This window comes from Ornithodoros turicata, chromosome 8 (assembly GCF_037126465.1).
Source record: "Ornithodoros turicata isolate Travis chromosome 8, ASM3712646v1, whole genome shotgun sequence".
Taxonomy (NCBI): Eukaryota; Metazoa; Arthropoda; class Arachnida; order Ixodida; family Argasidae; genus Ornithodoros; species Ornithodoros turicata.
This window is the reverse complement of record NC_088208.1, coordinates 5,163,022-5,183,623: the sequence shown is the minus strand read 5'-3', so window position 1 is coordinate 5,183,623 and position 20,602 is coordinate 5,163,022. Positions and strand designations below refer to the sequence as shown.

General features: G+C 45.5%; 2 protein-coding genes across 3 annotated transcripts in view; one reads left to right on the top strand and one right to left on the bottom strand.

The window, feature by feature from the left end:
* The window catches only part of LOC135366415 (probable ATP-dependent RNA helicase DDX23), a 55,799-nt gene extending 49,866 nt beyond the window's left edge, over positions 1-5,933 (bottom strand). Inside the window, exons 1-4 of one of the 2 annotated variants that reach the window (XM_064599100.1) lie at positions 5,755-5,933; positions 5,485-5,586; positions 1,453-1,506; positions 78-209 (exon numbers count right to left, since the gene is read on the bottom strand). In XM_064599100.1, the coding sequence (XP_064455170.1) occupies positions 78-209; positions 1,453-1,506; positions 5,485-5,586; positions 5,755-5,918 (452 nt within the window). In that variant the 5' untranslated portion in view covers positions 5,919-5,933. Of the gene's footprint in view, positions 1-77; positions 210-1,452; positions 1,507-5,484; positions 5,591-5,754 lie in introns of both variants that reach the window. The other variant, XM_064599101.1, reaches the window with a different exon arrangement.
* LOC135366416 (Bardet-Biedl syndrome 5 protein homolog) overlaps positions 5,886-20,602 on the top strand; it is a 58,411-nt gene continuing 43,694 nt past the window's right edge. Inside the window, exons 1-3 of the mRNA XM_064599102.1 lie at positions 5,886-6,040; positions 10,991-11,073; positions 14,746-14,811. Of these exons, the coding sequence (XP_064455172.1) occupies positions 5,982-6,040; positions 10,991-11,073; positions 14,746-14,811 (208 nt within the window). The 5' untranslated portion in view covers positions 5,886-5,981. The remainder of the gene's footprint in view (positions 6,041-10,990; positions 11,074-14,745; positions 14,812-20,602) is intronic.

The following is a 20,602-nucleotide window of genomic DNA, read 5'->3' as shown; positions in this document are numbered from 1 at the left end:
AAAATCTGTGGTCCCTCGAAGTTTGAATTAACGAGAGTCTACCGTATAAACTAAATGGTGCACAGGAACAGACAGACCTTTTATCTGAAGTCCTTAATGACTTGTCTTGTTTCTCGTCTTTCTTGTCTTTTCGTTTCTCTCTACCCTTTCCATCTCGTGCCTTCTCCCCTCTGCGATCTTTCTTCCTCTCTCGACTTCGAGACCTTGACCTACGAATGCAATGAAGAGGGAGATTACGTGAAGCAAAATAAAATACCCTTTGTTATGAACTTCACACACATTTGTATTTATCTTAACATCACACATCTTGCAGGGCACGAGGAACTTCCTCATCTCATCCTCGTGATGATGTTCTCTGGTATCTCCAGATCAGGGATTTCAAAGTGTGACATTTTGTTCACGCTTTTTCTCATGGGGCCAATAATGTAGGTATATTATAGTGCTATGGTTTGCAACAAATTGAAACCACCATTTTATAAAAAATGTGTGCTACCTATGAGGACACATCCTATCCTACTCTGTGATGTATCCTATTTTGCTGTGTAGACTGTAATTGGATACCCAAAATGGTCCTGCTCTGATATCATGAACCAATGAACTGCCTAGTGGGGGAGGTCATGTGATTGCGGTAACCAAGAGGAACGATACGAGCTTCTTTTTTTCTTGGACGTTGTTGGTCACAGAAGTTGTAGCTCAGTAACTACATGACGCAGAAAAGTAACTAAGAAAGATGAAAGTCACTGAAAAGGTTAGCCAGCTGTAGGACTCGAACCCACATCTTCTGTATTGCCTGTCCAGGGCTCTACCAATTGAGCTAAGCTAACACGCCTTCTCAGCGACTTCCAGGGTGCGTCATCTGAAGGGACAAAGCAGTCACTCTCTCTCACTCATCCTCCTTTCACTCTTACATTTTTGCTCACTCACACACACATTCGTACGACAGGGATCGACGCAAGCGGCAACGGTTGAACATGAGAGTGAGGAAAAATGTAAGAGTGAAAGGAGGATGAGTGAGAGAGAGTGACTGGTTTGTCCCTTCAGATGACGCACCCTGGAAGTCGCTGAGAAGGCGTGTTAGCTTAGCTCAATTGGTAGAGCCCTGGACCGGTAATCCAGAAGATGTGGGTTCGAGTCCTACAGCTGGCTAACCTTTTCAGTGACTTTCATCTTTCTTCGTTAATTTCTCAGGCAATTTGAGGCTTTGTATGTATTTGTCCCTTCTATGTTGTTCCAGCCTCAGAACATCAGTTCTTTCATGCAGAAAAGTAATTCTTAATTACCCCAAGCGTCTACTTTTTTGGTCCTGGCCCTGGGGTTTTATTGCTTTGAACAACGTCTGTTACATTGTGCATTGTGTAAGTAATCATCAGTGTTAAAATGTTGCTTTTGTGCTGAAAATAATTCTGAAATCAATCAATTAAGGTTGGCTATCAGAATCAGCAGTCAACCTACCTCTTGTCCCTGCTCCTCGACCGCTTCCGACGTTCTTTACTTCGAGAACGGGATCTGAAATGATATCCACGTATTCTGCATATATAGTGCTGTCAATTTATACAACATGCTGCATGAGACAATTTTGCTTGCAAATATTACCATACTTATATTATTTAAGAGCCTCACATACAAATGTGACTCATACTGCACTAAGAAAGTGCAGTAATATCTACTCATTTTCAAGAAACTCGCTGAAACATCAGTATCTCACGTGATGGGGACAGGCATGTACACCAAAAATTTATAGAACTTAAAAGCATTAAGGAAGTATTGACCTCAAAAAGCATGCACTAAAGTACAACAAAGAAGTAAGTAAGTAAAATGATCATTTTCAGAATGACACCAACACCACATGCCTTCCCAACAATTCAGACTAAATGTCTCTCAAAATGTACTCTTCTACTCCTCCGATGTACATCGCCGAGCGCGCTCTTTTTTGGCTTGCTCCGCAGGGTCAAACGAGAATGAGGAGGAAAAAACGTCATCAGTGATGTCATTACGGTTCAAAGGGGAGAGGTCAGCATTGTCGAGGTCAGTACTCTCGAGGTCAGCGCTGTCTGGTTTTCTGTTGTTTTTTTTCCTTCTTCGTTGCTTTCTCCCTGTCAAGCAGTGAATAATGGAGGACATCGAAGTGCCTACACTGAATTTCGACACATGTTGCCACTTTCAGAGTGGGAAATTGGGACTCTGCAGAGATGCAGAATGATCCGGTGTACCCCGTATGGTGACATGCCTTACATGTCAGTGGGCAGAAACTTAACCGGCATTGTCAGTCACCATGTGGTAACAAAATAAAGGCTGTCAGTGATAAAACTGGGTGCTCGCCTTAGGAGTACTTTTGATCTTGTTGTAATTGGTAAAGGTTGTCAATAATAATTGTGTTCCCACTACTACCAGAGTGGACTGTGTATTTTTTCCTTCATCGCCCAAGTGGCAGATTTTAGGAGAGATGCGGCAATGCCAGACTTGAGTATTTGCAAATGCGAACTAGATTCCAGTAGGACTTGTTTGGCGTCCTCCTTTCCAAAAGACTGGCACAACCTGGGTTTGCACGCGAGCTTTAAGTAAAAAAACTTAAGCGTGCCAAAAAAGATGGTTGTTTGGAAGGAAACTTGAGCTCGGGGGATATAGTCGCAACCTGGGCAAGTACACTATCAAAACATCCAGATTCAAATTCAGCAGCTGAAACACAGATAATATCATCCACATATCGGCGAATGGGGCCTGTGTTGCAAGTGATGCGTGAGTGTAACTTATTATCGAAAACATTCGAGAAAATTTCAGCTAGGGCAGGGGCAACAGTCGAAACAATGCATGAACAATTTTTATTTTTGTTTCTTTAAATTTGGTTCTTTGCAGAAGAGTTCGAGGTAACTCGTTACTGTAACTAAGTTCCTTTTTTTGGTAACTTGTAACTTAACTCAGTACTTTTGCGCCGTGGTAACTTTCAGAGGAACTAGTTCCTTTTTCAGGTAACTTTGCCAAAGTAACTTAAGTGAAGTTCCAAGTTATTTTTAACTCGCTTTTCGCTCACACCCACATATTTTCTTGCTTTCTCTCCAGTTCCTCCGTGGCATTTTGTGCCATAAAACGTGATATTCAATGAATGACGGTATTTTATTCAGGAAGTAACAATCGCTGCCATTGAAATGAAGCTGAACCATTGTGCGCCCACAGGGAGTAAAGATGCAAAACGTTCGAATAGACCCCTACCAGAGAAACGTCATCATGACATTGGTAGACAGACTGAAACCGAAACAAATCGCAGGGAGAGGGCTGGGTTCCAGGAACGGGCACTTGTTCGCTGCTTCCTATTGAAAGAAAAGTAGGACCCAGGGTCGCGTCCCTTTAAGGGACCATATCGTAATCCCCTCCAGACCGTGGCTTTCAGGCGTGAACTTGTTCACCTCTAGCTTCGAGCATAGTTCAAATCTACCAAATTTTGGCGCTGTCAAACACTATGATGTCATTTGTTTACAAACAGGGAGAGGTCTATTGTTCGACATAAACGAAAATGATCTAAGCGTGTTGCACTCCTCCGCAGGTAACTCAAGGTCTAACTCAACTGCTCACGCGCGCTGCACCTGCGTAATGCTATTTTGTGTCCGAAGTAACTTGGAAGTAACTCGTTCTTTTTTAAAGTAACTCAGTAACTGAGAGTTACATTTCAGTCTGAAGAACTTAGTTATTAACTTAGTTACATTTTGCACACGGTAACTTAACTTGTAACGAGTTCTTTTTGACAGGTAACTTCTCAATCTATGCTTTGCAGCAACAGTAGATTCCAAGTAAAGCTGAAACACTCGAAGAAAATCAGTACAAGAAAGCCCCACTCCCATCTGGGAGGGAACCAAATGAACCTCAACGAGGTCAGGAACATACCTGAGCAATAGCGAGATGTTCAGGGAATAATATTATTACGTAATGACGAAAATTATTATGTAATGTTCAACCAAGACAAAGGATGCCAGAGGAAAAATACCGCAATGTGGCCGTTATTCCGTTTTATTATACAGTGTCCCACAACATAGGTGCAAAAAGGTGCTCTATACAAACAGGTTAGTCGTGAGCCTTTGGCACACCCTCACAGATTGCATAGACTGAAGCTGTTTCTTCAGATTTTAACTGGCAAATTGATCGAAATTTGTTTTCGCTGAGTTCCATTCAACAGAGCAGAATTCGCCATTGCCAGTATGTAGACACTTTTCGACCGAGGGTGAATTGTTATCAGTATTCTTTCGTTCACAGCACCACTATTGAATGGAATACTCTTCCTAACAGTGTTGTATATGACCAGTCGTCTTTTTGTGATGGATTAGATACTATATATGCGACTTAGTGAAATGTTGTACATCCATGCCTTGGCCGACCTCAGTCGGCCGGTATTATAGTTAAATAAAACATTTTTTAAAAATTATGGGGTGAAGGTTGATTTTTCAGCTTTCACTTATGCCATCTAACTCCCTTTCCTCTGCAGCGTAACGGTTGTGGTGTCAACCACAGACAACCCTTTGTTCAATGTAGATAATATGTGCTGTACTCTATTCCCCGGGAATGCGGGTTTTCATATGTGTGCCCGACTGGCCGATGCATTAATGAGCGGTGCATGGGTTCTCGGAACCGGTAGTGCACCTACAGCGATGTCAAGGTTGTTGTAAGCCCCTTTCTGATGAGAACATGGTCCTCTACTGTGAGTGTGAGAAATGCCGCAGGCTGTTACGAGAATCTGTAGGGGTTACCTCCAGAGGAAATGTCATCAGCAACCCTTCCCTTACTGCCATTGTCCCCCTTCTTCAATATTCGAATATATAGTGGGCTGCTCATTAAATAAACTCTGCTGTGTCTGAGGATTTGTTTTGTTTTATCTGTCGCTCCATGTTCCATGCATTTTCAGTTTCCTCCAGTTAGTAAAGCATATTTGAAATAGCATGTCAAGTGACCACAGCATGCATAAGTTGAAATACGAGGTTCCCAGTTCATGCAGACTGGGTATTAATTACAACTAAGATTTGTTGCATAATACAATAAACTAACTAAACTAAATTCTGTTACAGCAGGTATTACCAGCGTGTGTGGTGCACCGCTGCTCATATACACACACAGTGACAGACAAAATCACACTGTTAGTTTAAGCTACTTAATATGCGTTCAGGTTGGGTTATGTTCGACATCCTTCAAGTGTGCTAAGTTTTACACAGCTTGTCACTCTCTGAATGTACAGAAGATTTATGGTCATGGCAGTCTACTTAATTACCACTTCCAACGCAACCAACTTGACCAAACATCACCGCAAAACGTGACTGTAGACACGATATAGGTTCAATGCCATAACGAGGAACCCTTAATGTTGAAAGATATCTGACTGTGGCCTGGTTGTGAGCAAAGATTCCCACTCTGGAGGGTTTTGTCTCTGTCTTATGCACGTAAACATTTGTTGGCATTCTTTTTATAAAACAAATGGAAAGCATAGGTCATGCGAGTGTATGTTACCTGTGCCTCTTTTCTCTCTCCCTGCCCCGATCTCTAGCCCCACGGGCCTCTATGGCATTCGGCGAGTCTCTGTGAAGTTTGGCATCTTCTTCGATGCCCATACTGTCTGAAAGACACACCGTCCGTCAGTAAGCAAGGTTTGCCACACACACAGTCATCTCATCTCACGCAGACCACAAAAGACACCCGGAAGAACAAGAATTTCTGAAATTTGTATGTTACGTGGGCATAACATGCAGATGATCTAGCACGGTGACAAACATTACATACGAGATGTGCTTTGATGACACCGTTTCTATTGAAAACGTAAACAAAACGCAACACTCCACAAACGACAGAGCTCCGATTTTATGTTTGGAATGGCGCTGCTGATGAATGATGATGACGATGAAAGCGCCAGGAAGTAGCCCACCATGTGCTTCCGGCGTTACCATGGCGCTCTGAAGAAACTTTAGGTACAGTGGCAAAGAGAAGACTCTTCTCAGTATCTTTTCAGAATGGCAATGAATGATGTGCTTTGGCAAGATAGAGATGTTCGTTTCGACGTTACAAACCAGTAAGTGATTTTTCTCAAAACGAGAGTCCCCTGCAAAGTTGCCCATCAGTTTAGCGAGTCCAGTGAAGTCGTGTTTACTAGAGATAGGGAAGACAGGTGAAACAGAGAAATGACGTTTTGGGGAACATGGTGACGTGCTGCGTTTTAGCGAGAACCTTTTTGAGGAACTCTTTCTTTTTTTGTTCTTTGTCAAATAATCTATTGCTCGACGATGGCTTTGGTTTCGGTTTGGTTCCGAAACTCACGTTTCTTTTGTTGGTGGTGGTGTTTTTTTTTGGGGGGGAACGACCGCCGAACCGCTCCGCCCCTCCCCCCCCCCCCCCCCCCGGATCGGCCACGGATGGAGACACACATAAATTATAATTCAGTTGCAACTGCAAGCAGACGTGGCCATTGATTCGAGATGAAAGGGACTTGATTTGTGTGCATCGTTGGAGGAGCGAGAGCTACGTTGGCATCCTGCTCTCCCAGAGGGAACACTATATCCAATGTGCACATCCGAAATGGATGTCCTTGAGACCATGGGCGTATCGAGAGGGCCAAGGGGGAGAGGGCCAAACGCCTGTCGCTCAGCACTTCCTCCTCGACAAGAGACAGATTTTCTTGTGTCACCACTTCCACTGGACGACCATCGCGTGGATCATCTTCAGTGAACTCTCGCCCCAGTCGAAACTGCTTACCCCAGTCTTTTACCGTTGTGTACGACGGAGAAGCTTCCCTGTACACGTTGTCCAGTCGCGCTTTAATTTCTGTATGCGAAAGTCCCTCTTTTGTCAAGAATTTTATCACAGCGCGGTACTCGATTTTTTTCCATTTTAACTGAAGAGTGCACCCTGACTGTTTGAAATGCCGCTCTCCAACCGACAAAAGCATGGAGAGGGTTGAGGGTGGTGCTCCGGCCCTCCAACAGATGGCGCCACGCCTCCTTAATCGCATTTTCAAATTCGCGCGCATTTTCTACCTCGGGCCGGAAACTTATGGAACCACCATCGTATCACAGAAGTTTCAATAAATTGTTTCAAACGTAGGCAACTTTGACGTGGCGCCGGCGTGCCTCTGAGTTGTGATGTGCAAAGTAAAAAATTTCTTTTTATGACCCAATTTAGCAAAGTCAAGGTTCAATAGGGAGCAGTTCCCTTTATAGAGCCACTGAGGCAGTATTTGAAAAGATTCGTCTACCTATATCGCATTTACCGCGGTATCAGTGACTTGTTTTACTCAGACGTAATGTTTTCGACTTAAACATCGTTTTTCCTTGGAGGGTTCCATTTAAGCAAGTTTAACCCGAACTCGTTAAACTGCCTCATGGCCAGTGGCGTAGCCACGGGGGGGGGGGGGCTAGGGGGGGGGGCTTGAGCCTGCATGAACCTGCCCACGGACCGACCCACGCAAATCGTGTAAATCCCAGGAGAACATAATATGTGGGGGAGGGAGGGGGGACCAGAGTGACGATCGCGAAAGTTCTTGCAGTTCATGGCGTCTATCTAAGAAGCACTCTTGAATGGTTTTCAAAGTATGAGCTTTTCAAAATACTTCCAATCTCGTGACACCACCTCATTGGTCATGACAGCCTATACATGGAATCGTATTGTGAACGTCCAAATAGACTATTTTCGTTCCTTTTTTTTTTTTTTTGCATCCGCACTTTGCAGTGTGCACAAGTATGTGTGCTTCCCTTCCTCCCAGGGGGGGGGGGGGGAGTGGTGCGAGTTTTCGTATCGAGCCCCCCCCCCCCCCTACCTTGGAGGTCTGGCTACGCCACTGCTCATGGCAGGGGACAGAGAGACACGGAACAAAAAGGACGGAAGACAAATTCTTTCGTGTCTCTCGGTCCCCTGCCATGAGTCTATACTAACTTGCCTGCACCCTCTGCCTTCTTTCCATCGAACAAAAAAGAAGCCGTGGAGGCAAGTACATGTGGAAATCCCGTGAAGAAGACTAATGTTGGCCCTCCACGGCCACGCATGCAGCCCATACCATACCATACCATACCACACCATATCATACGATACGATACCATACCATACCATAGAGCTTCGTCCTCCGACTTTCCTTCCTCTGTAGTGCCCACATGGTGACTGCAGGTGAGCGATAGAAAAACACGAAATGCAACACAGGAACCAGTGTTTGTTTTCAACCTGCGATATATCTATTTCTGAAGATATCAAGGAAGCTGTCTTAAACACCACAATTGTACATTGTACACTCTTAAAAATGAACTTCACCACATAGCACGCTCCAAGTCATCATCATCCCGAGTGAGATCGTTCTCTCACACGATTTGTGGAAAACGGGAGGCGTACGCCTTTTTGTGACAATTAACATTTCTGCATAAGTGTCACAAAAAGGCGTACGCCTCCCGTTTTCAACAAATTAAGGAAGGGAACGATATCACCCGGGATGATGGTTGACTTGGAGCGTGCTATGTGGCGAAGTTCATTTTTAAGAGTGTAATTCTATGCGGGGGAAGGAGCTAGAGGGCTATGCTCCCGAATATGTTCCCATGATCAACTGAGTGATAAAATACCCTTTATGTATATATATACAGGGTGTTTCGAAAAACGTGTCATTCGGACTTTATAAAAAAACGGGACGACGGAAAAATACAGGGTAAACGGCATTTGTGTGGCAACTGAATTTGCCACCTTGAAAAAATATTTTCATTTGATTTTAATTAAAATAAATTGAATTTCTTTAATTGAACTCCAAATTTTCCCAAGTCAACCTAACGTTTTTTTTAAAGAATTAGAGAGCCCGTAGCGAACTTAGTCAGATCCACTAAGAAATCCGCTCGATATTACAAATGGAACTGCCCAAAAAAAGTCCCGAAACTGACTCATCAGAGTTTCGGGTATTCAGCAGCGCACCAAATCAGACGCAAATATTCGTGGAGAGGAGGACATGCTCCTGCCCCCATGAAGCTAGAACAGCTTATCGCCGGACCGGCGTGCAGCACAAGACGCGCAGATAACAAGGCAGGTGACATTCCACCATACGTTGATAAGCGGCAAACAAAAATGATTCCGCCTCTTTTTTCCCGCCCTGTGCTTTTTCGACCTTCTATATTTCATGGGGGCAGGAGCACGTCCTCCTTTCCACGAATCTTTGCGTCTGATTTGGTGCGCCGTTGAATACCCGAAACTTTGAAGCCTCAATTTCGGGACTTTTTTTGGGCAGTTCCATTTGCAATATCGAGCGGATTTCTGAGTGGATCTGACTAAGTTCGCTACGGGCTCTCTAATTCTGTAAAAAAAAAACGTTAGGTTGACTTGGGAAATTTTGGAGTTCAATTAAAAAAATCAATTTATTTGAATTAAAATCAAATGAAAATATTTTTTCAAGGTGGCAAATTCAGTTGCCACACGAGTGCCGTTTACCCCGTATTTTTCCGTCGCCCCGTTTTTTTATAAAGTCCGAATGACACGTTTTTTGAAACACCCTGTATACAGGGTGTCCCAGAAAACGTGTCATTGAATTATAATAAAAAAAAACAATGCTACCTAGAATCATGCGGTCAAAAGCATTTGTTCTTATTAGGTTTTTGCCACCTCCTAATGGGAATGTCATGTACTCCAAGTTTAATTCTGTAAATATTTACGAACTGAACTCGGAAATTTGCCAAGTAAAGGCCACTTTTTTACCCCACCAATATGAAGAGCGTGCCGAATTCACTCAAATCCATGATAATTCGCAGTGATATTCACGAGCTATCCCATCGGAGAAAATAGCCGAATATGATGCTTTTCGGAGCACCGGACCATAGCGCGCGACGACTTTTTGAGCGCAATCGCTCTCGGTGCGACGAAAGGGGGTTCCGAAGCCAGCCCACAGAGTGATAGTAGAAAAAGTAACAGTTCCTAAAATTGGGAGAGGGAAAGCGTTATCCCAGCGAAAGTCGGACATGATAAGCCGTGCCTATTTTATCTCCCTCTGCGACGTCGGGGAGGGCTGGGTTTCCAACCTCCTTTCGTCGGACTGACAAAGATTGCGCTGAAAAATTCATCGTGCGCTATTCTGTGCGACCTCCGTAGAGCATGATGTTCGGCTATATTTTCCGATGGGATAGCTTCTGAATATCCCTGTCAATTGTCATCAGTTTGACTAAATTAGACACGCTGTTCATATTGGTGGGGTAAAAAAGTTACCTTTAGTAGGCAACTTTCCTACTTAAGCTCGCAAAAATTTACTTAATTAAACTTACGTTACACGACAGTCACATGAGGAGGTGGCAAAAAACCCAGTAAGAACAAATGCCATTGACCGCATGACTCTAGGTGGTGTAGTTTTTTTATTATAATTCAATGACACGTTTTCTGGGACACCCTGTATATATAGTTAGGGATGTGCCAACCGGATCCGCGAATCCTCGGATCCACGAATGCTAGGCAAGGATTCGAGATTCGTGAATCCGAATCCCACTGTCCTTAAAAAGGCGAATCGAATCTTTCGAATCCACCAACCACGTTTGTTCGTTTCTTTTTCAAATTGGCGACTCCGGCGGGGATCGCCGAAAGCCTCAATGGCCGACCGGATTTTTCTTGTTTCTTTGTTTACATTGCTCTGTACTGACAGAGTTCAGGCAGGAACTGTTACATTACGAGTTTAAAAATATAATATGGTTTGGATTTTGATTGTTGCTTTGACTTTATGGAAATAATTCGTACTCGAGAATTGACGTAATTTTTGTAGTCAATGATCATGATATGATGACGACGTTATTTATTTATTTATTTATTCGTTAAACACATTTATCATATTCTGCTTCAAAACGCTTCTCAGTATTTTTTTTCTTGACTTTTTAGACTCTTTTTTTTTTAAAGAAATGATTCGAAAGATTCGAGATTCGTAAGATTCGTGGATTCGCAGAACCTTCCTTGGATTCGGATTTGTATTCTAAAAAAATCTGGATTCGTCCCATCCCTAATTTTTTTTAATGTCCATACCATTCAGGGAGCTCCAGTATGGTCCAGGCGAAGAACAATTCGACAGGCTCGATGCTGTCGAAGACACCAAAGGGAACAGTGGCGATAAAGGTGAATTGAAAACTGTCATGGTTGTTTGTACGCATATAGGTATATGCGCGCGAAACCCGCACACGAGCATTAGATCGAGAAGTTACCCGTCAAAATGAACTCGTTACGAGTCAAGTTACCGCGTGAAAAATGTAGCTAAGTTACTAACGAAGTCCTTCAGACCTTGAGTTGACTGCGGAGGAGTTCAACACGCTTAGATCGTTTTCGTTTGTGTCCAACAATTCGAACGCTTTACACCTTACTCCCCGTGGGCTCACAATAGTTCAGCTTATCATTTCAATGGCAGCGGTTCTTTAATTCCTGAATAGAATACTGTCATTGATTGAATGTCACGTTTTATGGCACAAAATGCCACGAAAGAAGCGGAGAGAAAGCGAGAAAATATGTGGACGTGAGTGAAAAGCAAAATAAAAGTAACTTAAAACTTGGAACAGCTTCGGGATCCTAAACTTTGCAACCGCGCTGCTGTTTTGTTTTCAGTCTTCTCATTGACCGTTAAGTTAATTTTCGGCAGAATGGCTGGTCGGAAACGAGATTCAGTGTGGGCGTTTTTTGACGAATAGACATATACCGAAGAAACGTCACCGTGACGTAATCATGACGTTGGTAGACAGAGTGAAACCGAAACAGCGCGGACGGAGAACACAACCGTTTCACAAAGCCATATTCTTTCACGAAAGTCACGAGTGGCTTCTTTGTATTTCTTTCTTTCTTTGGTGGTAGTATAGTATTTGTGATACGCACAAATGAGGTCACGTTTTTATTCGCCTTCGTGTCTTCATTTGCGTGCCCAGTCCACCGCAGAAAGAAAAGAGGGCTTCGTGTCTTCATCCCAAGAGTTGCACCGTCTGAAAGTCGATGTCGCAATCCTGTGCGGAATGTGGTTTGTTATTATAGGACTTAGTTCGCGCTTGCACAGCCGTATACAGGGTGTCCACGCTAAGTGTGAACAGATTTTTTAAAAATATATCAATCACTTTTTCCGAGATGAAATCAATTGCAATATAGCATATGCTGAAGGGCACTCCCTAGGGGGGCATTAACAGACTCCTAAGGCAATGTCTTAATTAATTTTCAATAATTAACTTTTTAATTATAAAAGCTGCGAAGTTGCTCCAATGAGATCATCTGATCTCTTCGGTCACCAGATACCAAAGCCATTTTCAGAACAAAAATCCGTTCGATAGATCGTCCGCAAAAAATTCGTGAAGGAACGCCATTTTTTTCTTTATTTTATTCATTCCGCATCTCTAGAGACGCGTCTTTCCTTCGTCCCCAATACGAGAGGATGAAAGAGCACACTATCGCCTCTTGCGTCCTGGAAAAAGATTAAAAGAAAACAGAAAATGCAGCCCAAGATAAGGGCAGTCGCGATAGAGTCACCCGATAGATTTGTGTTTTTGTTTTGTTTCCGCAAGTTAAAGCTAATCTTCGACGCATGAGGCGGCACTGTGCTCTTTCACTCTCTCACACTGGGGGTAAAGGAAAGCCGCTTCTTTGAAGATGCGCAATAAACCAAATAAAGAAAAAAATGGCGTTCCTTCACAAATCTTTTGCAGACGATCTACCGAACGATTTTTGTTCTGAAAACGGTTTTGGTATCTGGTGACCGAAGAGATCAGATGTTCTCATTGGAGCAACTTCGTAGCTTTTATAATTAAAAAAGTTAATTATTGAAAGTTAATTAAGACATTGCCTTAGGAGTCTGTTAATGCCCCCCCCCCTAGGGAGTGCCCTTCAGCATATGCTATATTGCAATTGATTTCATCTCGGAAAAAGTGATTGATATATTTTTAAAAAATCTGTCCACACTTAGCGTGGACACCCGGTGTATAGAGAGTTTGGCAATCTTTTGATCTTTTGCCGCTTCACGGGCGGAGCCTAGTTTGACGTCAGGGTCGGTGTTGCACAGTCTAAAAAGCCCGAATCCAAGCGAAATCCGCTTATCAGCCAGCAGGTAGGCGCAGTCTTGATGCAGTTCACCCACTAGTCGACGTGTACTTTTGTCGCGCTCAATGTAATCTACCTAGGGTCGCCAACTCATGACCCACAGGCGCCTATGAAATGGTGATTTGTTTCCAAGCTGGAAGGATTCAAGGACGAAGGGTTCTGGAAGGACGCGGTCCGCACGTGTCTTCCCCCTTGCATCGTGACCAACGCTTTGCATCAACAATGGCGTCGGCGACCGTTTGACGACTGGTCAACAATAGAGCGCGACGAGGGAGGTCATTCAGCCGTGACGTCGCATGACGCGGTTTAAGTTAGGCTCCTCCTAATGGCCAAACTCACTCTATCAACGGCTCTGCGCGCTTGTTTTGTATAGAGACACCACGTGCACTCCGAGAGAAACTCGTACCCTTCAGGCCCAGAATATGGAGGAGGCCGGTAGCCATCTTTAGGAAGGACTACCGAAAAGATAGGACTACCGCTACGAGAAGAACAATTAAGGCCTATATGCCTATAATCATATGTAAAGAATTAGAAAAAAAAATATCACACTATGTGAGTCCACAGTCAAACGTGGCTTTCTTGTGACTTACTGATTAGTTCCTCTCTACCAAGTGGCGGCGCTGTCGTACCATCTGACGTCGTTTGTTTGTAAACAGGGATAGGTCTATTGAGTCCTGCTGCGTCACGGAGTTGGAGTCAGTCTCAATCATGGGGTGCGTTAAGTAGCGGCTCCAGAGCGCAAGGAACCCCCCCCCCCCTTTTAACTAAACGGTGTCACTCCCCTTCTGAAGCATGGCGCTCTTGATGAGCTCTCGCGCTCCAGCTTGCAAGTCGGTGCGCGTAAGTGCTGCTCTGGATTCGTGACATATGGAAGAAGGGGAGGTCGGAAAACCAATGAGCTGCATTAGAAACTTCGCCGGGGCACTGGTTTTGAAAGACCGTTTAGTAGAGGCACAGGAGAACGAGGGACAGAGCACACGAGCGCGTATGGTAGAGCAGCTACTTTGCGCGCCCATTGTCTCATCTAAGAAGGAGGGAGGGGAATCCTCGAAAAAAAAATGCAGATTAACGGTCTGGCGCGCGTAATGCAGGTCAGCCAGGATCGTTGTTCTTGTAGCAAAGGAAAAGAAAAAAAAATAGCACGGTATTTGTCTCACAATCCGCTGCTGCCAAAAACGAAAAAGAGACGGAACGAAAGCTATGTGAAAGCGTTATACTACACCTTTAAAGTCTCTCTAATGGCATTTATTTTATTTCGTATTATAAACCATCTTCTGTAAAGATCAAGGCTGAGTGCGCGAAACGAAATACCGTCAAGGCAAGGGAGATTATGTGCCTTCATGAGCATTCTAAAGAAGCCACAAAACTCGATACTTTCTGATTCTCCGAGAGTAGGGAATGTCATCGGGAGTTCCGACGTCTCTCCCCGAGCAACAGCGCGTGCGTCTCTGCTCATCACCCAACGTTGGAAGTGGTGAGGGAGCGGAAATCGACTTCCGAGGAGCAATGTCGGCTGACACCACCTACGACGTAATACTTCTCGAAAGTAGAAGTTAATTTTATTTTATGTACTTCCATTTCAGATAGGTAAACAATATTTTTTGAGAAGGCACGTGAATTGCAATGACATGAAGACACGGGATTTAGTGCGTGCTGGCATTTTAAAGGTGCGACCTGTGGGACGCGTATTAACAAATGCTTTCGTCTTGCCTGTCTTTGCAGGAAAGCTCTTTGTCACCAACTTGAGGATCATTTGGCAATCTCATTCAAGACCCAGAGTGAACCTCTGTAAGTACTGGACATCTTTCACGTGGGTTTGCTCTATCGTGGGTTTGCTGATTCACGTGATACCATACTTGGTGAACTGATATGGCGCTGATCAGTACTTAACTCTACTTACTAGTTGTACCCAGGCGCGGATCGCGGGGGGTCCAGGTGTCCGGACCCCCCCCCCCCCCCCGTCAATTCCAGACTTGAACATAGGGTTAAACGGATCAATCTCAGCATGCACTTGGCACTTGTCCATAGCGGACCCGCGCCGCCCTTGGAAAATCTTTGATTCGCCCCTGGTTGTACTACTTGATTTGTATCTGTAACTTCTTCACTGTTTGTTCTCCGGTTTTATTTACTAAACAGTATAAGCGGAAACAGCGCGAATGAATAAGATGGCGTAGACTAGGTAAGCAGGTGGATCAAGTGCACGATGAGTAGAGCCATGAGCTTGAGCAAAGAGGAAACAAGACGCACAGATGACAGATCAAAAGCACCATTCTGATGGCGAATTCGAGTGATCATTTCGTGGGAACCTTTTTGTTTTCTTTTCTTTTTTCTTTTTTTGCGAGATCCCGATCAGTCATATTCGTTTGGTCTCGCGTGCTCTCGTGACGCTTTCTGAACGCAAGGAATTTGCCAGCTAGCACTTTTTTATTTCGCCCAGCCTCTAAGCGACCAGGCAGCGCATTGCCCCACTATATACGGTGTCGTCACGTCTTCACCGCGAAGGTGGCGAGGGCCCTCATTGGCGCACGTCCAAGTTCACATTGGTTAGCAGACGACGGAATGCAAAGGCGAGCAACCGCGATGCCCGTAGTGTGATCGAAGCGACCGAAACCGCTATAGATTCCTGGCACTCATGTTCGGGTGGCAACGGTCACGTGATCCAGCGCGGGCGCCGACCTAACAATTTCCGAGCGCTAGACCGTGTCGCCACGAAACGACCACTTAAATTCGCCGTATGTGTCGAGTTTCTTCGTTACCCAAGCTGAAGCTTTGGCAACTTTCCGCTACCGCCTTTTCCCGTAAACGTGAGGTTTACGAAAAGGTCCATCACGCTACGGCACAAGATCACACTCCACTCATCATGGAGCGCGAATGAACGTTGTTGTTGGTTTTCGGATCTGGAGTGGCAGTTCCTTCGGGACAGCAGAACGTAATAGCAACGAGGGTGTAAAAAAAAACGTATCGGTGACCACGGGATATCAGGGCTACAGCCTCCATTACTATTCCTGCGCTACCGGAGGGCCGGAACTACACACACGCACACATAAAGAGACGATGGTGAGATGGGGCTGATGGCTGGAACTACAATGAGTAATTTTCCAGAGCTACTTGAATGCAATCGCCGATGCAGCATTCACGTCGGCTCAGAAAAGGGCAATACTTCTGCACTGCCTAGATGTCGAAGGGCTAAACTAAACCTTGGAGACAACTACAAAGACACCGGACTTGCTGGAGCAGGCGCTGAGTATTCTTTCAATACTTTTCTTTTTAATTCCGTGTTAGCGCCGCGAAGCAACTGTGACCATGAACGGTGCACAGATGTGGACAGATGGATGCAGGACAGCAGGGAGGAGTGGGAGACAGTGTGATGCGTCCTGGGCCTACTTGAGGGAGAACTGTGCCAACATTCGTCCGGAAAGTCTACCGGAAAAGCGAAAGAGAAATTGAGATAGCACAGCTGGTAGTAGGATTCGAACCCACCACCTCCCAATCTTGAGCATTGTCTAAGCCCAACGAGCGGACGCTTTTATCCACTCGGCCGTGCCGCTGGTCTCCCAGTACTGCGTCATCGTTTCCGCACACGGAGACAACGAGTCTACCCAGCCGTTTATTGGAGAGTTCAGATGTGTCGCACTCAAATGGAAATTTGGGGACGATGCCGTCAAGGACCACTTACTGGAAGGGGCTATGGTTTCTGTCTCGCGTGAACGCGTATGAAATGGGCACTAAAATGCACGTACCTACAGTCCCTGGCCCGCTTACACCTGCCCCTTATTAGGGTAGTCCAAACCACCCATGAGATCGACAACTTTGAGTGCTTCTCCTCAACCCAGCAACGTCCTAAGTACTGGTAGACGACTGCAGCTGATACTCAGTCTACCTGTCGCCTGAAGATGATGATGAACTTGCTTCAAGCACTTTTGAACTCTGAGTGGAGTCCCCGTCCTGCTCTTCGGGTGGGTACGGCGCAAAAGATTTCCTGTCTCGGGCACTACCACTTGGATCTTCTAAGGAACACTTACGCATGTGGTCCACATGACTCCTTGTCAAAGGACCATACTCTATTTCAACTTGGTGCGGTCTCTTCCCCAGCTGTCGAATTACTCTTGATTTGATCCACTTGGGGTGGCTGCTAAAATCCCTTGCAAGAACCAGTTCGTTACTGGCAAGCGTCCTCTTCAGTGTATCGGCGTACCTCCCCTGTGTTTCAACCGCGTTCGGGTGCATAAAACTGAATATTGTCCTGAGACTTCTCCTAAACAGGAGATTAGCAGGTGTGTGACCAGTTGAAGTTTGTATAGTTGTATGCTGACGACAACAACAACAACAACATAGATGAATGGATGATGATGATGTGGGATGTTTCCCTGCGTTGAGTGCAGGACCCTACACCATTCCAAAAAGGTTCACATGAAAGGATGACGAGGGAAGACGAAAGAAGTGTTGAGGGGCAGGAAAAACGGAAGCGACTATACGACGGAGTGAACAGGTAATCCTTACTAATAAGAATTGTGCGCGTGCGCAAGCACGCGAGTGCAGGTACCAGGTTTTCAGTCCTGCTGTCGTTGTCGTCAGTCCAACACGCCCCCTCGACAACAACTTGCCGGAGGTCCGCATCTTTCCTTGTTGGAATCAATAAAGTAGTTCCCGAGGTGTGTATTCCTCTCCCCAATGCGCGGTGGCCTGGTGTGGTGCATGTGGCTTCTCGCGAACAGGCATTGCCGTGTCGAGAATGCTTTCTCGCTGTAACTTTCCACAGCAGAGGGCTTCATGCTTCCTCTAGAAGCTTGCCGGTCTGGAGCATAGTGGTTACCTAGCACATATTTTCCGCCGGGACCTGTCACGTTCACAGCTTTGTGCCACTTGTCTCCAGCAACGACGTCAACTGCGACGACCTCCCCCTTCACCTACTCTGCGCTTCACCTTTAAAGGGTTGTTTCTGGTGATGGGCATCTGATGAACAAAGATAACCGCGTGGGTGTCATTCCGGTGGATGAATCCATAGCCATTCTTCACGTTGAACCACTGGACGATCCCGAGCACACTTCTTTGTGGGCAGGTCTTTTCGCATTGACCGGTTTGCTGTTGCCATTTCTTTCCCGTAGTTAGGGTTGTCAATCGGGATATCCCCAAATCCCGGGATCCCGGCCAATTTTTGACGTCCCGAAGTCCCGGGATTTCTTCCGGAAAATCCCGGGATTTCGTGAGAGCAAATATGACGGGAAAGTCAAACACCTGTAGGCCACCAAACACAGACTCACTCCTTCGTAAGGAAATGTCACTCTTTATGACTGGAGATGGCAGAGGACCGATGCCACACGTGCGTACAGATATTTGCTGACTGTCGTTCTTCTAGCGCAGAAGCTGAGCGGAGCTTCGGTTCCAGTATATTTGCACAAAAGTTCGTTTCGAACTGGGGGACGCCACACTCGACGCCCTGTGCTTTGTCAGGTCGTGTTTTAATCATTGTACAATGTGATAAGCACGCAGCGACGGTATATTCTAAACCGTTTAGTGTTTCGTTTCCTTCCATTCGTTTTTTTTTTTTGTATGTTGTTGTTGCTGCTGTTCTCCATTCAAGTGGAATGTTACACCGTTTGAGGAAATTATAAAGTAATATTTCCTTTATACTTCAAGTGTAGCTGGACTCGCTTTCTTTTCAAGTGCAATTGAATATGAATAAAAAATGAGTGGCATTGTCATAAAAAAAAAGGAGTAACCATTTCGTCGTCACTATTTTACCAACGTGGTTACACTATGAATTTTCGAGTGCTTTCCTTTCCTTTAGGATAGTGTGGAATTGACAAAGCGCACATGAGCTGCACACAACACGCCGATATAGTCACTTGAGGAAATGGACTCGGAAAGTGTGTTGGCAAGCAAAATAAATAAATAAAAAAGTAGAGTCCTGCACAGCCCGTGGGTTGGACACCCGCACATTGTTGCGGGCGGTGGGTCAAGGTTTTTGGTGCCGTGCGGGTAGCGGGTCGGGTGCGGTCGACGCATTTTACCAAAACACTATTTGAAAACACACCGAGTTGCTCAATTTCTTACGCTTCTGTACTGCAGTGGCCCGAAACATGACGTAAAACGTCGCTGACAAGGGCGGAACAAACGCTCACACCGTTAGGGTGCAACCGCGCTCGGGTGTCTTTCTTTGTGCATATCGCGTTTCGTATCATCATGCCTCAAGTCACAAACCAGCACATCATTTGCCCCCTACGCTGATGTCGTACAAGAAACCATGCACACAGAGACAACTAATCATCGGGCATAGACCAGGGAGTACTCTCAGTTTACTCGTCAACGTTCATCGCGTTGCGGGTATAGTGGGTCTGGTGTGGGTGAGCTTTTAAAAAAATATGCAGGCTGCGAGCCGATGCTAATCTCAATTTGTAACGGGACGCGGGTTGCGTGTCGGGTGCGGATTTGCACCTCCGGGTACGGGTCGGACGCGGGTCAGGTAATTCTGACCCGCGCAGGACTATACTTGTAAGCGCCATCTGAACTCGTCACAATCCTGAAATCCCGGGGCTGCAAAAATGGCTCGGGATTGAGAACCGGTGACTTAGGCTGGCGTGAGTCGTTCGCCCGTGACATCGCTATTCACAAGCCGGTAGCGATCATCTTCTAGGTAACCGGTTGCTATTACCTGCCCGCGGTTAGTACACTGTGCAGCGGTCCCGGTAGAAAGTCACAGCATTTCCAAGTTGCGTTATCTTGTTGACGGAAAGCATACTGCTTCCTAGAGACGGGACATACAGGACATACTTATTCATTTCGAACCTTTCTGCATACGTTCCCTGACTTGCAGTAGAGGAACCCCTCGCCTACCTCTTCGCAAGATATTCACTGTCCATTGGCCACGGCGACCTCCTCTACCTTCTCGGAGAAACTTTTTCCGGTCGCCGCACATGTGACTCATAGCGCCTGAGTCAACATGCCATGCGGGGTCTTTGTAGAAGTAGCCCCTAGTACAGGGGTGCCGAAGTGCCGGCCCGCCTGGTGTTGCCATGCGGTCCGCGTGGCTCCCAAGCAAAAAATAAAATAAAAAAGCTCGCCCGAAGCTTCGTGAACGGTGGTGGCGTTGTACTGGGCGTCGTCTGGGCTCTGTAGTCTACTGTAAATTTTCTGAGCAAGTCCTACATGGTCAATTTGTAATATTGGTGCCTTCAATGCCACCAGAAATTGACCGGTTCAGTCGCATGCTTGGTGATCTTCCGAGGGAATCCGGCCAAAGATTCTTCGAGTTCAGGATACTTGAAACAGGGTTTTTCCGTCGTCATTTTCTGCAGCTGTGAACAACGTTTCTGATGACCTACCAATGAAATTGATTGACTTGCAGTGCGACGAACCGATATATATATATAAATTCGCTGAAGTTAGTGCTGCTTCGTTTTATTGTTACGTTGGGCGAAAGTATCCGAACACACGTATGTTGTCGCAGAGAAACCTGTCTATGTTCGGTACAACAGACGTCTAATAATAACGATAATTGGTGGCTTTATCCCAGGATTAGATGCTGTTAACAAGGTATCCTGCTTTCTTCTGCCTTTAACGTATTCGAGCGTTAGCTCTC